We start from the raw sequence: 17,442 nt of genomic DNA, 5'->3' as shown, positions 1-17,442 counted from the left end.
CCTTGCATTCCTGGTGTAAATCCTTTAGGGTCATAATGTATGATTTTTGTGACATATTGCTGTAATCTCCTTGCTAGTATTTTATTTGAAATTTTTGCACCTATGTTCATTAGGGAAATTGGTCTATAGTTTTCTTTCTCTGTTTTTTTCTCTTCCTGGTGTAGGTATCAGCACCACATTTGTTTCATAAAAGGAATTTGGTGAGACTTCTCTGCCTGTTTTTCCAAATAGTTTATACAACATTGGAATTAGTTATTCTTTAAATGTTTGGTAGAATTCACTTGTGAATCTATCAAATCCTAGGGATTTTTTGCTTAGGGAGCTCGTTTATAGCTTGTTCAATTTCTTTTTCTAAGATTGGGCTATTTAAGTATTCCATTTCCACTTCTATTAATCTAAGCAAATTATATTTTTTAAATATTCATCAATTTAATTTAGATTGTTTGATTTGTTGGCATGGAATTAAGCAAAATTGTTTCTAAAAATTTCTTTAATTTCCTTTTCATTGGTGGTGAATTTGCCATTTTCATTTTTTGATACTGGTAATTTGGTTTTCTTCCTTCCTTTTTAAAAATCAAATCAACCAATGGTTTATCTACTTCCCTCACCCCCCCCAATAAAATCAACTCCGAGTGTTATTTATTAGTTCATGGTTTTCTTGCTTTCAATTATTAATTTTATTAATTAATCTCTCCTTTGATTTTCAGGATTTCTAATTTGGTGTTTAATTAGGGATTTTAAATTTGTTCTTTTTCTAGTTTTTTAGTTGTGTGCCCAATTCATTGATCTGCTCATTCTCTGTTATTGATGTAAGTGTTTAGAGTTATAAATTTTCCCTTAAGTACTGTTTTGGCTGCATCCCATAAATTTTGGTATGTTATCTCATTTTGATATGTTGTCATTCTCTTTAGTGAAATTATATATTGCATCTTTGATTTGTTTTTTGAGCCACTCACTCTTTAGGATTAGATCATTTAGTTCCCTATTAATGTTGATATATTTTTCCACAGCCATTTGTTGAATGTAGTTTTTATTGTATTAGGATCTGAAAAGGATGCACTTAATACTTCTGCTTTTCTGTATTTGGTTATAAGGTTTTTATACCCCAACACAGGGTTAGTTTTTGTGTACGTGCCATGTTGCTGAGAAAAAGACATATTCTTTTCTATTCCTATTCAGTTTTCTCCAGAGACCTATCATATCTAACTTTTCTAAAATTCCATTCATCTCCTTAACATATTTCTTGTTTATTTTTTGGTTAGATTTATCTAGTTCTTAGAGGGGAGAGTTGAGGTCCCCCACTAGTATAGTTTTACTGTCTATTTCCTCCTGTAACTCATTTAACTTTTTGTTTAAGAATTTGGATGCTATATGACTTGGTGCATATATGTTTAGTATTGATATTACCTCATTGTACACAGTACCTTTGAGCAAAATGTAGTTCCCTTTTTATTAGGTCTATTTGTTTATCTGAGATTATGATCACTTTCTCTGCTTTTTTTTTTTAACTTCAGCTGAAGCATAATAGATCCAACTGGACCCCCTTACCTTTACTCTGTGTGTGTCTCTCTGCTTCAAGTGTTTTTCTTGTAAACAACCTATTGTTGGATTCTGTTTTTTAACCCACTCTGCTGTTTGCTTCATTTTAATTCATATTCACAGTTATCATTACTAACTGTGTGTTTTCCTTCGTTGTATTTTCCCGTGGTTATCCTTCTCTCTCATTTCACCCTGTCCTTCATCAAAAGTCTGTTTTGCTTCTGACCACTGCTTCCCTCATCCGAACTCCCTTCTATCAGCTCCCTCACTTTCTTTTGTCCCCATCCCCTCCTACTTCCTTATAGGGCAAGATAGATTTCTATACCCAGCTAAGTGTGCATGTTATTCCCTCTTTGAGCCAATTCTGATGAGAGTGAGGTTCAAGCATCGCCAGCCACCACCCCCCTCCATCTTCTCCTCCAGTTAGAAGCTCTTCCTTTTGCTGTTCTTCTATGTGAGATAATTTACCCCATTCTACCTTTCCCTTCCCCCTTGTCCCAGTGCATCACTCTTTCTTACCCCCTTAATTTTATCTTTTTGAAGTCATTCCATTATAACCAACTCACACCATGCCTTCTGTCTATGTATGTACCTGGGCCATAGCTGTGTCCTTCTAACTGTCCCAATAATGGTAAAGTTTTTAGGAGCTACAAGTATCATCTTCCCATGTAGGGATGTAACATCATTGAAGCCCCTAGAGGTCATAATTCTAAACCATGTGATGCTCTTGGTAAGTTCTGTCCAAGGGAAAATGAGAGAGTTGACCTACCATCAGAGAATTTAGGGCTAGGAGTCTCAAACCTCCATTTCATAGAGGAAAAAACAATCCTGGAGAGATGGCATCATTTACCTAAGATCAGACAGATTAGTAAATAGCCTAGCTGATTCCTAAAGTCTCTTTGACCACCGAATCCAATAATCCTGCCCTCGAGGGGCTTAGATTCTAGCTAAGAAGACAAAAATCCCTGCAAGCTCACCATCTGAAAAAACAGTTTCAAGGCAGTATGTGACAAATAGTGGTGTGGTATGGATTAAATGGGTAATGGGCTCGTTCTAGAATGTCCTTTACCTCTATTCTTCACCTGTTCAAACCCTACCCATCTTTCAAGGCATTTTCCTGATCAACCCATCCTGAAATGATTTCTTTCTTTTTAAACTCAAGCACTTGTTTATACAACTCACTGGCTGCTACCTCATTGGTGAATTTTTGTATGTGTTTATTTCTTGTCTCTTTAAATAAGTTCTTTGAGGTCCTCTAGAGTATCTTACACGTCTTCCAAGTCCCCCCCATGGCACCTAATAGAATGCTGCCCGGTAGAGTAGCTGCTCAATAAATACTGACTTGATCTCACAGAGATGGAGGTGCTAATCGGGGAAGGCTTCCTGGAGAAGGTGAGGTCCTAACCATGTCTTACGGGAAGTTGATAGATACATAATGGCAGAGAGAAGAGCTCCTTACTGCCCCCTCCCCACAAAGTGTTGGGTTTTTTTTTTAACCAATACATCCCTTCCTTGTCACAGTTGTGAAGATGGAGCATCTGACCTACATGATCATCCATAGGAGTGATGTATGTATGTATGTATGCATACATACATACATCTATGCAATGTACCTGGGCCATAGATTAGTTTCTTTGAGATACTAGGTCCATAGACTTGTGCTGATGTCCGTGGCTAGCTCCCTTAATTGATAATTTTTTAACTTATTTATTATTTATCTATTTTATTTATTATTTATTTTTAAACTTTTTATTTATTTTTAGTTTTCAACGTTCACTTTTATAAGATTTTGAGTTCTAAATATTTTCCCCCTTCCTCCACTCCCTTCTCCCCAAGATGGCATGCAATCTAATAGAGAATTGGTAATCTTTAAAGCACTAAGATCTTTGTCTTTCTTTTTTTGCTTTTTTTTTTTTGGAGGGGGGAAGACAGGTCAATCGGGGTTAAGTGACTTGCCCAAGGTCACACAGCTAGTAAGTATTAAGTGTCTGAGGTTGGATTTGAACTCAGATCCTCCTGACTCCAGGGCCATTGCTCTATTCACTGTGCTACCTAGCCACCCTGATCCTTGTCTTCCTTTAAAATTCAACATTTTTTTATTAGAATTCTAAATTCTTTCCCTCTCCCTGCCATTGAGAAGACAAGTAATAGGATACTCATTGTATATGTGAAGTCATGCAAAACATATTTCCATATTAGCCATGTTTAAGAAAAATGAAAGTGAAAAAAAGTATGTTTCAATCTGCACTCAGAGTGCATCAGTTCTCTGTCTGGAGGTGGATGGCATTTTTCTGAGGGAAAATGAGTCCTTTGGAACTGTGAAAGCATTACCACCTTAATGACCTTTCCCTATCTCTGCCCCTCACCTTCTAGTGATTAGTATATGGGAATGAGCTGTTTGACTAAATTGTAAACTTTTTTTTTTAAAGCAATTGGGGTTAAGTAACTTACCCAAGGTTACATGGCCAATTCTTTCTTGTGTGGGTGTTAATTATCTGAGGCCAAACCAATCCGGGTCCTCCCCACTCTGGGCACTCTTACTCACTGTACCACCTAGCTGCCCCGATTGTAAACTTCTGTAGGACAATTTGGTTCAATTGAATCAACATTTCTTAATCTGTGCATAGGCACTGGAACCATGTCTTGTAATTAGAAATAATAATAAATTCACATATATAATAATAAAATTAAAATAAAATCACATTTATGTAGCCCTTTTCAGTTTATCAAATCCTAATTTAACAAGTGTTTTCTCTACAGGAACTCTTGAGGTAGATAGTATAGGCGTTATTATCTCCGTTTTATAGATAAGAAAACTGAGGCCAGAGAGGTTAAGTGATTTGGCCAAGGTCACTCTACTAAGCAGAAAAGCCAGGTCTTTTGATTCTAGTCCTTACAAACATATTGTCCAGCTTTCTTTGACAATATTCCTTATAAATACATGTATGTGTGTATATGTGTGTGTATAACTACCTCCAGGAATAATAGACTCCATTAACTTATGCCCTAATGTGGGAATAAAAAGGTTTCTTTTTAAATTGGTATGAAACTGTCTCCATCAAATTTCAAAACTTGTTCCTACCTTTCCCGAAGTCCCTGAGTCCTACCTAGTGTTCCAGAACTTGGTCAACTATTCAGTTTTCCCCTCTCTTCTTTGTGATTTTAGACTTCAGATCGATCCCTTCCAAGCTTCCTATTTCTCCAGTGAAGACTGATCTATCTTCTGTCTCCTTAGGTAGCCTTTCTTTCTCTCCCTTCCCCCCTTCTTCCCTCCCTCCCAGCACAAATATAACAATAGTATCTTGGCATTGAGAGAGACTTTAGAGATCATCTGTTTCCCTAGCTCCCACACCATCCAAGAATCCCCTGGAGAGTATCTCTGACAGGTGGTCATCTGGCCCCTGCTTGAGCACTTCCAGGGAAATGTTCAGATAGGGCCAAAGAAGACTGAGACACATTTATGAACAATAGCACCATAATGAGATATTGAAAGAATCTAGAGTGTTGGAGGCACATCCTTAATCTTCTGAATTTGACATCTGAGAGAATAATTACTCCTTCCCATAATCCATCCCTTGCTGCCCCTGTCAGACACAGCATAATGATGATTGTAATTATTCTGAGTGCTTCTACATACATTATCTCATTTGATCCTTACAGTCGCCCTATGAAGTAGAATAGGTATTGTTATCCCCATTTTACAGAAAAGGAAATTGAGGTCTGGAAAGGTTAAAAGACTTGCCCCAAATCACACAGTAGGGGTAGAAGCCAAACCAGGATTAGAATCCAGTCTATGTTTACTTCCCAACCAGTGCTCAGTATGAACTGTTGAACTGACCCATTATGGCACATTCATATAGTTTTATGTCCAGGAGAAAATGATTCCCAGATCCCACAATTTTTACCTAGAGATGGACTACAGCAGAAGTGACTTGCCCTCATAGACTCTGGGAGTAATCAATCATTCTACCTGTTTGGGCTTCAGGTTTTGATTCAGAGATGAATCATCAAACCCTATCCCTTGGGTGGTACTACCTGAGCTAAGAGGTGATTGTCTTTTTCCCATTCTTTTAATAAAAGTCCAAAATACCACTTGAAAATCAGGGTGGAATATACCAGTGTTGGAAGTGAGGGGGAGAAAAAGAGGCCAGAGCTCTTCCTGATTCTGGCTCCTGCCTACACCGGCTGTGTCATCTTCACCCTCCTTAGAGAGAGGAGGAGAAAGCAAGCAACACTGAAACACAAAGAAGTAAAGATTGGACACACCAGAAAGGACTTCTTTCCTATCCGTGTCCCCTTCCCCTCCATGAGTTATGAGACCTGAAGGAAGCCAGTTAGCCATCTAGTTCTCAGCTTCCAGGTCAGTTCCTCTGAAGTCAGAAGGATATAAGGACCTTGACAAAAACTGCCTTTGAAAACGAGGGATAAGTGTCAAGAATTCATCAAGGATCATCAAGGGGGCATCTCACAATCTGGGATGGGTATACTGCTTTTTTGGTAGTGGACATAGCACGACCTTGAGTTAGGCGATCCAAGTTCAAATCCCATCTTTGCCATTGACTGCTCATCCTTAATTTCCCTGTATCTCCATTTACAGATTTATAAAATGGAGATATTAATACTTGCAATGGCCACCTCACAGAGTTGTTTTTAAGATCAAATGAGATGACATGGACAGTATTTGGTAAACTTTCAAGATGAATATCAATATAAGCTATTATTCTTTATGTCATTATCTTATTTGATGCTTATAATAGATTTATGCAGTAGATAGGACAAATATTGATACAGTCATCTCTCAGATAGGCAAACAAGCACAGAGAGGGTAAGTAATTTGCCCAGGACCACCCAACTAGTTAATGGTCAAGCCAAGAGCCAAGGGTAGAGCTTTGGTCATAGAAACATAGATTTGTAGCTGAAAAGGACCTCAGAGGCCATCAAATCCATCCTTCTCATTTTACAACAAGTAAAGTAAGACAGAGTGAAGTTAAGTTTTGCCCAGGTTCACACATCTACGAAGTATCTGAGAGCAGATTGGAACCAGACTATACTCCTAACTCCATTAGCCAATATATAGTTTTGAGATCCTAAGGGGCATCAGCTGGAGATAACAACTTGTAGTTGATTTCCCACTGATACTGGGTCATTGCGTTATCACTTCATAGATAAGGCCCACTCCTCAATCTGAATACACAGGAGCACACTAGAAGTACAGCATCTACTCTTCAGTCTGATTGTACCAAGACCACAATGCCACAGTGCCACAGTCAGCATTTTTATAGTGCTCGAAGGTGAAAAAAGCAGTTTACAAACATTATCTCTTTTTTCTCTTCATAGCAACACTATCTTCATTTTACAGATAAGGAAGCAGAGGCAGATAGGCTAAATGATTTACTTAGGGTCTCACAACTAATAAATATTTTTGTGGCAGAAGTTGAGTTCAAGTCTTTGACTCCACTTCCAGCACTCTATCCATTGTGCCACCTGGCTGCCTAGATAGCTTGATCTAGACCTAATATTTTTCATGAACTCAAGTTCCATATTGCCACATGTCTGCTGGACATCTCCATCTGAGTGGATATCCTGTGAACATCTTAAACTCCCCAGGTCTGAAACTAGATTTATTCTTTTCCCCTACCCCAGCCTTACCTCTTCTCCAAACTTCCTTCTTTCTGTGGAGGACACCAATCTTGTTCTAGTAACCCAAGTCACCCGAAGTCCTCCTAGCCTTTTCCCCCCTGCCTCACAGTCCACATCCAGTCAATAACATACCTTTTCCCTGGTGTATTTCACGTCATCTCTGGCTTTGTCCCCTTCCCTCCACCCATGTAGCCACTGCCTTAGTTTGAACCATTCTCACCTCTCACATGAGCTAGTTTAATAGCTTCCTACTTGGTGTTCCAACTTCTAGTCTCTTTCCTCAATACACCCACCAAAAAACCATCCCAAGGCGCTGATCTGTCCATTTTACTCCCCTGCTCAAAAGTCTTCAATGGCTTTCTGTTGCCTCTAGTATAAAACAGAAAAACAATCTGGCAATGACCCACCTTTCTAGAGAGATTTTTATATCAATCAATCATTCAATTAAGTCAATCAGCAAGAATTTTTCAAGTACCTACTCTGTGTCAGGCACTGTGCTAAGTGCTTAGGGAGACAAAGGAAGGCAAAAGTGCCCTCCACATATTCTGTGTTCCAGCCAAACTGCATTAAATGGCTCCATCTTGAATCGAGCCTTCCATCTCCATTCATGCCTTTGCACACATTTTTTGGTGCATGCCTCAAATGCATTCCCTCTTCACCTTCATTTAAGGTTCTATTCAGGTACAACAACAAAAAACCGATTTTGACTCTCAGTTGTTAGCAATTGCTCTCTCCTTAAATTACCTTGTGTTCCCTTGTTTATGCATAGTTTGTGTCCCTCAGTAAAATGTCAACTCCTTGAGAGTAGGATTGTTTTGTCCCAATGCCTTGTGCATGATTCCAGTAGGTGCCTAATAAATGTTGATTGAATTTAGTTGGATTCCCCAGCATCTAGACTTCAGTCTGACTATATAGGTTTCAAAGTCATTACTATCTATTTTAGTGCTGGGGCAAGATTCACAAACCAGATCCTCAAGTCACCTTTTAAAGATAAATGCATTTGGGGGAAGAAAGCTCACAGGACACTGCCCAGTGGGGAGATGGAACTGTAGTCCAGCACATGAGGACTGCTGTAGAGGCTCTCTGCTAGAGGGTGAGGATAGTGGGTAAGAAGGATCTTAATTGAAATATGGCCACCTGATAGCTTCCAATTTCAATGAATCGGTCTTGATAACTTAATAATAACTAAATGCTAATATTATTTGTTTCTGTATTGAAGGTGTGTTGTAAGTACTGTGAGTGATCTCTAAATTTCAATATCCTGGACAAATCCCTAGTTGCCTCACCCTTGGTATAGTTCTGATAATACACATTGCCAAGTAATGATGATGATAGTAATAATTATTATATCATTTATATAGTGCTTTAAGGTTTGCAAAGTGCTTTACAAACATTACATGAGTTTATCTTCACAAAAAAGATAGGTGTCATTATTATCCTCATTTTACCTGTAAGGAAACCTAGGCAGTTAAATGACTTGCCCAGGGTCATACAGCCAGTAAGTGTCTGAGGCTGGATTTAAACCTGGGTCTTCCTGACTGCAGGTCCAGCATTTTAGCCATGCCCCCCCTGACTCCCCTTATACAGGACCATGTTATCTCTAGTATCCCCCTTCTAAGTTTACTGCATAAGAACTCGTATCCACTATATTCCCATTGTCACATTTGCAGAATCACACATATTCTACAGCTCCATCCCTCCATGTGACCATTCATCATGGTTCATCTAATCCCTTTCCTCAGGATGATCATACAGGATCATACATTATTGACAACATCCAGCCCTCAGTACAACTTGCAGGACCCCACCTCATATACAGCACAATCATCTTTCCCACTTAATTATACAGAAACACATATCATCTACAAAATCTATTCTTTAGTCAGGCTGTACAGAACTAAAAGTTATCTTTTCATGGAATTCAGGTGACAGGCTAGTGGAACTCTCTTTGCATAGCCACAAGCAGGTGGGTTCATTTGATGATGTGTCTGTCTGGTGATAATAGCAAGGGATGATGAGAGCATCATACTGTTGATATCAAGTCAAGAAGTATTGGCTGGATGCCCATTGTACTACCAGTACTGTGCTAGGATTGTTTCCTGAGCTCTGACCTCCTCATTGCCCATCTATTCAGAGGTTTTCTGATCATTAACATCTAAAATGTGGAGTAAGTGTATGTACACATATGATGCATCTAATGTAGCAGTTAACTGGGGGGTGGTTGTTATTCTCTTTACATTAAGGAAACTGGGGTTGTGAAGACCAAGAGAGAGGCAATGGCCAATTCAGGGACATACACACAATGAGTATAAATCGGATAATGGGATCTTAGGTAATCTGACAGCCCAGATTATCCTCAGCATCTGGATGGCCCATGGGCTCACTAACTCATTCTTTTGATTGCTCTCATTAATTTTTTTATCCCTCTGGTGTTCTCTTTATTATAGAGAATAACAGATTACTTGAGCTGTTAAGGAACTTTAACAATCACCTAGTAATTCACCTTATCTTGGCTGAAGAAACTGAAGTTCAGATAGGTAGAGAGACCCACTATCTAAGTCTCCCTTTCTGAATCTTTTTTTTCTCTCTCCTGTAGACATAGACACGTCTATAGTGACATAGATAGACGTTCGTGCGCTCTGTCACACTCGGAAGAATGACCTCCCTCTTAAAAAAAATAACCCCATAAGTGCATATAGTTACTTCTCAAGCCTTAATAACTAATCATTGGAAAGACCCTTAGGAAGAAATGCCAGAAAATCTCTGTTTTGATCCCTTTATAGTCCCAGTGTGAAAACATTTCTAAGGAGTCAGGTGGGGTTAGAGGCAGACTCTCCTAGATGCAGGCAGAGATCAGGAGAGTGGTCATCTCCAAGGTCAAAAAGGTCCTCCCCATGAGGAAAATATCTGGTCAGTTCTCGAACCAGGCCATGGAAGTGCAGGACAGACAGGGAGATCTCTCTGCCCTACCCCCTCCCAGAGAGCAGTTCTGGAAGCCATGCATTCTGCCAGCTCCAAGGGGCTTCATTTTCTTCCCTTTCTCCTTGGCTGTCTCAATTTCCCTTGGAGACTACCTGTCAGTCATTTGGTTTTCCAAGAAAGCCTCATTGCTAGGGAATTAGGGTGGAGGGGCACAGAAGGAGGCAGAGGTCTCCCCCATTTGGTACTTCCCTTCTTCCCTCTTTTCTTCCTTCCCCTCTTCCCTTTTGCTTTCCCTTGTTGCGACCTTGTACCTGCCTGCCTTCCCACCATCTTTCTCCTCCCTTACCTTTCTGCTATCCCTTCCCTCTCCAATGACATAAGCTAAAAGCCCCGGTAATGGGAAAGGCTCAGAAGGAATTTGGGGAGTGAGCCACCAGACTCCACCCCAAACGAAGCATCCTCCCCAGAAGGGTAAGAGTTAAGCTTTCCTCCCTGCATCCCTCCTCCTCCTCCTCCTCCTTCTCCTCCTCCTTCTCCTCCCTCCTCTGCCTTTGAGTCCTGCAGCTAGGCCCTGGGCTGACCTTCACTGGCTGGGAGGACACACTGCGCATGCCTAGCCCTGCTCCCGGCTCTCAGCTGCCCGGGGACCCTGGAGCTGAGGGAGGGAGGAGGAGGCTGCTGCCGCCGCCGCCGCCGCCGCCGCGGCCCCGGAGACATGTGTCCCCCCACGCACACACACTGCACACCCTGTGCCCCCTGCCCAGGGCGCCGGGGAGGGGGAGGGAAGACGCTCCTTCCGCGGGCTGGAGCATCCAGGGACCCCAGCCTCTGCTGCGCGGCTGGGGCTGCATCTCTCTCCCCTGCTCGGGGAGAGAGAGAGAAGCTTTGCCATTTGGTGCTTGAGTGAGTGAAGGAGAGATGGGGGGACGGCAGGGGGGACTTCGGCTTCGCTTCGGGCCGCCGCCGCCGCCGTCCGCCGCAGCAGAGCCAGGGCGGGGGGCCTGGATCAGGGCCTCTGGCTAAGCAGGGGTCCGGGCACAGCCCCCGCTCCTGGGCCCCCCGGCCCGGCTCAGCCCTCGCTGGGTCACTGCCTGGGGGTGCTGTCCCTGCGAGATTGAGAGGAGTCCGCAAGTGATGCTCGGCTTTCCCCGGTGCCCCAGTCCGTCCCGCGGGGCTGCAGCTGTGGGACGTAGCGGGGCAGGGTGTCGAGGCAGGGGGCGCTGTGCAACCTGCCTCTGAGACCCAGACCTGGTCAGGCTTTCCCGGGAGCCCGTCTAAAGAAAGTGTGGGGGAGGGGGGCAAGATGGCCACGTGTGCCCATATCCATGCCCCAGCGACTGGCAGCATTCCGAGTGTGTACTGCCCTGTGTGTGCGTGCCTGTGTTCTGCCGGGATTCACCTCTGCATACATGCATAATTCCAAATACATGCACATTTACATTTAGAACTGCTGGTCTGTGCTTTGTGTGGACTTGTGTCCAGAATGGGGGCATCTTAGAGCCTCTGCTACACGTGTGTTGTTCATGATGCCTGCGTGTGGATGGACATGTTGATGTGGCCCAGGGGATGGACGGGGAGGGCTCTGGAATGTCAGAAGAAGCATCCCAGAATCTCAGCAGTGGTTCTAGGAGAAAGGTCTGGAACCTTGAAGCAGGAGGGATGATGGCCCTTTGACCTCTACCCAGCTTCATCTTCCTGTCCATGCCTATTTCTTGATCTATGGTAGGTGGAGCTACCATATCAAGGCTGGCCAGGGTTTCAGTTCCTTTAGCAAGTGAATATACCTCTTCCCAACAAATAGTGCACCTCTCCCTACAAAAGCCTGGATGTCTGTCTCTTCACTTCCCCTGGGAACTATGACACTGGTTCTGGCTTTTTATTCCTCTCGTCTTCCCCTTCTTCCCACTCAGAGGCAGGAATTATTTCTTGTCTTTTTTGTCTTCTTATGCCCCTCCCTTAGCACCATTTTGCACACAGCAGGCACTTGACAAAGTTTCCTTGAATTGAACTTTATTTTGCCCAGTGCCTGGACACATCCCATGGTCTGATACTCCCTATCCCAGAAGCCATCATGGAGCTCCCATACCACTGAGGATGAAAAGTACTGGAGATGGTCTGGGTCCTAGTGCTGTGAAATGGAAATGCTCTGGTGTTAACCCTCCTTCAGCACGCCTGGGGCACACACCTTCCTCATCTCTATCTCTCAGAATCCCTGTGTCCCCTCAAGGCTCCTTCAGACATCACTTACTCCAAGGAGGCTTTTCTCATTCAGTCACTGGGGATGTAATTATTCCTGTACACGGTGTATCTCACTGATAGAATGTAAGCTCTTTGTGAGCAGGGGCTGGTTCGTTGTATTGCATTGGATAGAGTTTATACATTGAAGGGGGTGGTGAACTACAGTAGAAGACAAGGGGACCCCCTTGTCCTGAAGGAGATTGCAGTCGTTTTGTGTGTGTGTGTGTGTGTGCTCGTGTGTGGTTTATTTTTTTTTTGAGACAAGATACACACCCAGAACAATGAAAGAACAAACACTTTAATTTTTCAGTTAAGCAAATCATGTGGTACAGATAGTGAATGTAAATTAGATGCAGAGAAAAGACCACTGTAGGCTTCAAGGAATATACATAGAACTTGAACTGGGACTCAAAGGGTAGGCAGAGAGGAGACAAGAGATCATCACCAGTGAGAACAGCATGAATTTCTCACATGAAGGTAGGAATGAGGATAGTGTGTTTTGGGGGGCGGGGCGATGGGGAGACTGGCCCCCATAGTACATAGGGTTTTGTTGGAAAGGAGAAATAAATAAGATGTAGGGGAGAGAAGGACAACCCCTATTCTCCTGAAGTCTTTGGGGGAAAGGGAGGAGAGCCATTACAGGTAGCAACCTTTTCTTGTCCCAGTGTTCTCAATCACTTTTTTAATGGCATGTTTCTCTTTAGTAGTCTGGTGAAGACCCCTTCCCAGAAAAATGTTTTTAAATATTGAAGGAAATACCAAATTTCAGAGATCAGTGAAGATGATAATGTTTTGTTTTGTTTTGTTTTTCCACATCCAAGTTCAAAGACCCCTGAAATTTGTACAAATAACCCTTGGACCTCCTGATTCAGTTGTCCCTACATTTTATACTCAGCCATTGTGGCTTTTGCTGGCTGAAAAGTATTCCTTTCCAGGAATTATCCTATTCTGATTTGAGGGGGGCATCTTAAGTGAACAAAGGAAAAGCCCTTTGGGGGAATCCTGGATTCTAAGTGTCCAAGTATCTTGCTTCTTCCTTTTGGGATTGGCATGTCTGCACACAGAAGGGACACGGATGGCTGTGTAAATCAGTGTCTGCACACATGAAGACACTGGATGGACAAGAAACCAGGCAATGGCAGAAGGAACAGCAGGCAGTAGGCAAAACAGACTGACTAAGCTCTCCTCTTCTCCTTATGTGTTCTTTCAGTGGAATTTGTGACTGTAGGGTTGAGTTGGAGCACCAAAGGGAAGAAGGATTTTGGTTTGATTTAGCCATGCTAATTGTCCCTGTCCTCAGGTTGATTTTGGAGGTTAGAGAGCCTCTACAAGACCTTGGTGGCTCTGACAAAGTGTTCCCCTCCTTAGCACAACTGATGGGGAAGAAAAGCTGGTGGGAACAGGGGGTAGGGAATAAGGGGACAGGGGAAGGGTCAGAGGCTCCTCTGCAGAGGTTAGAACTCACAGATTGGTTCCTCTTGTTTCCTGTTCTTCCTCCACTCCCTGGCCTCTCCCTCCCACACAAACCTTTTTCTCAGGCTCCCTAAGACCAAACCCCACCTCCCCAGACAGCTTTTCTATGCTTTTAGAACCAACAGCTGTCCCAGTGGGACTTGGGTGCCTGGGATGGCAGCTGCAGTGTCCTCTCCACCATTCCCTCCATTCTCAGGCCCCCAAGGCCAGAGATTGGACCTCTGGAGGCCACGGCCCTCCTACTTCATGGCATTCATCCTTCTTGCCCACCCTCTTCTCCCTTCACATTCTCAGGCCCTTTCTCCTGGTCTCTTTTTCCTAAATATTTCCCTCTTTCTCACTTAGAGACACCGATAGAGACTTACATATCTAGAAATAGATGCATACATTTACAAACAGGCCGAAATACACAACACATGGTCAGTCTCATACATGGACATCTGAACGCTCACACAGACCACAGGCTCACATACATATAGTTCTAAGCACAAAGATAAACACCCAAAAGCACGTAGACGCATGAACAAGTCTTCACGCATGCACAAAGGCACACACACACACACACACATACACACAAAGGGGCTGCATTCACCAGGATCTGTGCACACACAAAGATACACACACACACACACACACACACTCATCGAGGCTCTCTCCCACACGGCCCCACACGCCACCCCCTGCTGCCTCCCTGCCCCGCTGCGGAAGGGGCTCTTCCATTCTTGGTCTCATGCTGGAATCTTTGCCAGTGAATGTTTCTCTGCTCTGGCCTGCCAGGTCTCTGGGGGAAAGAGCCTTAGAAATGCAGCAGGAACAACTTGGGGAGGGAAGGGGGGGAAAGTTGGAAATGATTGTTCTTCGCCTGGCTCTCTTGGCGAATTCCCTAACCCAGAAACTATTTGCGGAGCCGGCCCCCGGGTGGCTGAGCCCCGGTCCCCAGCCTCCGCTCCCCCATCCTCCCAGCCCTCCCATCCCCTCTCCCCTCGCCCCCTCCAGCCAGGCCTCGGGGCTGCAGGGCGGGCTGGCGGGCGGGCGGGCAGGCCAAGGCGAGCCAAGCAACAGACGGTATTTTCAGCTCGCCTCCCCGCTTATCTGCGCTGTTTGGATAGCGAGGTTTAAAAAGGCAGGATTTTCTGTCCCCACCGAGTAAACAGCCAGACCCCGGGCAGCCCGGACTATTTCTGTCTTATCAGTGCAGGAATGCGGCAGCGGCAGCGGCGGCGGCGGCGGCGGCGGCGGCAGCAGCAGCGGCAGTGGTGGCAGCAGCTGAGCAAGAGCGGCGTGGGCCGTGGGCCGTCAGGGCAGCCCTGAAGGGGCCCCCCTCCCCACTCCGCTCTAGTAGAAGTGTGAGAGAGCCCAGCAGGACTCAGAGGGGAGAGTTGGAGGAAAAAAAAGGCAGAAAAGGGAAAGAAAGAGGAAGAGAGAGAGAGAGTGTGTGTGTGAGAGAGAGGAGCGGCTGAGCCCACCCCGATGGCCGCGGACGAAGTTACTGGAGGGGCGCGCAAAGCCACGAAAAGCAAACTTTTTGAGTTTCTGGTCCATGGGGTGGTGAGTGGGGGAAAGTTAGCGGGGGAGGGTGAGTGAGCTGGCTCCGGCTGAATGGAGGGATGGCCGGGAGGGGCCAGGCGGGCTCTCCCCTCGCTGCCCCTCGGCGCTGGGGGTGGGGGGCGTGTTGGACCCGCGCCCCGGCCCCCAGGTGGGGTGTGCCAGGGCAGCCTCAGAGCCTGGACCATCTTGGGGTGGATGGGGATGGGCAGGGAGGGGGCGAGGCGCCCACTCACTGGAGACTTGGGGGATACGCGGGGAGAGAGCTAGGGGGAGAAGTGGGGACAGCCTCAGCGAGGGGCACCCCCGCTGTGACCCCAACTTAGTTCGTGACTCCGACCCAGGAGAAAACGGGGCTGTCGGAGCTGGGACATCAGCACTGGGTCTCCCTCGCTCCTGGGACTCGGGAGTGAGGAGCAGGTGACTTTGAGGGAGCTGTGAGCGGGGGAGATCCCCAGCGCCCAAAGAGACGTCCAGGCCAAGCCCAGGCAACCCCAGCATCTTGGAAGAGGGAGGTGGTGGGAGAGCCCCCGGAGCCCCCTGTCCCTGGGGCCGGAGAGAGCCCCCACACTGCGGATGTCTTCCTTTGGAGATCTGAGGCTGTTTGAGGTTTGAGAGTTCGCTTAGCAGACTGGAAGATGTTCCCAGGTCCTCAAAGGTGTGAAGAGGTGGGGCCCCTTGGGGTCCTGGAGAGAGAGTGAAGACAGATGGTGATGGCAGGAGCAGGGAAGATGGACTCTCAGAAAGGCCTCTGAAGGAATGAGGCTCCAAAGAGGACACGGAATGGTCTGGGGGATGTGGGTTGTGGAACTGAGTCAGGGAGGATGTGTGAGAGGGGAATAGAGCAAGATGGAAACGATTCATAGGGAGGCAAGGCATAGCGTCCCCAGGTGGGGAATAGGTGATGGTGATAAAAGAGGGAGGTGTATTGAGGTACCCTCATTTTATAGAGGAAATTGATTTAAAAGACCAAATTTGGGATTTGCCCCCAGTGGAAATCCCCTTTTAGATTATGGCAAATTCTCCAGAATCTCTTTGGCTTCTTGGTGAGAAGATCTGGAGCTCCCAATTCTCTTGGGGGCAAAAGAGGTCCTCTGACAAGGGAGGAATAGGAATGAATAGCTTTGCCAAGTGGTGAAGGGCCTGGGGTGGCCCTTGGACTTGACTTCTGTGCTTTCTACTTCTGGAGCAGCTCACCCTCAGGGAAGGGTATTTGGAGGAAACTCACCCCAAGAATACTAAGCCTCAAGCCCATTTCCAGATGAAGCCTCTTTGAAAAAAATGGGCATGGGGCATGTGATTAATGTGTCTAACCAGGGAATGATGTGATCAACTTAGAGCATTAAATCTCATGCTGTGAGCTTCGAAAGGTGTTGCCCAGTGCCCCCCTTTCTTGCCTCCATCCACAGAGACCAGGCAGTCCTCTGTGAGTCTGCTCTGTGGGTGGGGAAGGAGAGTCTGAGACTCTAAGAAGGACTTGCTTTGAATATCCATGACCAAGCAACCCACCTCAGAAGTGTGAGTGACAGGACCAGCAGGGCTTCCTAGGGGCCTGAGGGAGGGGGGGAAAGGAAGAGTCAGCACAGGAGTAAGGGGGTCTGTTGTGGGGGAATGACTACCCTCCCTCCCTCCCTTCAGGATTCTGTTATACTGAGTCCTTTTAGTATCTTGGCCTTAGGAGAGATGGGCAGAGACAGCTGGCCTTAAGTAGGGGGAGGGGAGATTAGGGTTAGGGATATTCTGGGGTAGAGGAGAGTTGGCTGCTCTGGGGGCATCAGGCCCAGTATATAGGCTTCTCCTTGTGACTCAAAGGCAGCTGTACTCACTCCTGGGAGGGGAGAACTCAGGCTAGAACTGGTAATTTCATGAGAAGATGACAGGTGCAAAGAATCCTTAACCTCCCTCTCTCTTTCCTTGACCCTGACTATCTCCCTTCTCCTTCTTTGTAGTCTCTGGATTCCCTTGCTCCCCACTCCTCCCTCCCCCAGCCCTTTTTCTAGGGCTTGGACAATTGGGGTTAATGAGCATGTAGATCACTTCATTTGCTCATTTGCATCTCATTTGCATGTCATCTGACCACCCAGG

The 17,442-nt window shown here is 45.4% G+C and overlaps 1 protein-coding gene across 3 annotated transcripts in view; it reads left to right on the top strand.

Annotated features, from left to right (window-relative positions):
* SMARCD3 (SWI/SNF related BAF chromatin remodeling complex subunit D3) overlaps window positions 1-17,442 on the top strand; it is a 46,992-nt gene that overhangs the window by 18,802 nt on the left and 10,748 nt on the right. For 2 of the 3 annotated variants that reach the window (XM_069083921.1, XM_069083914.1), the window contains exon 1: window positions 15,151-15,360. The exons of the other annotated variant lie outside the window; for it this stretch is intronic. In XM_069083921.1, coding sequence (XP_068940022.1) covers window positions 15,283-15,360 — 78 coding nt within the window. In that variant the 5' untranslated portion in view covers window positions 15,151-15,282. Of the gene's footprint in view, window positions 1-15,150; window positions 15,361-17,442 lie in introns of those variants that run through there. 3 annotated transcript variants of the gene reach the window in all.

The sequence above is a fragment of the Petaurus breviceps genome, unplaced genomic scaffold (assembly GCF_028583685.1).
Source record: "Petaurus breviceps papuanus isolate PSGF00001 unplaced genomic scaffold, PetGlider_PUasm1.0 115, whole genome shotgun sequence".
Taxonomy (NCBI): domain Eukaryota; kingdom Metazoa; phylum Chordata; class Mammalia; order Diprotodontia; family Petauridae; genus Petaurus; species Petaurus breviceps.
The sequence above is the reverse complement of the archived record's forward strand: the minus strand, read 5'-3'. Positions and strand labels throughout refer to the sequence as shown.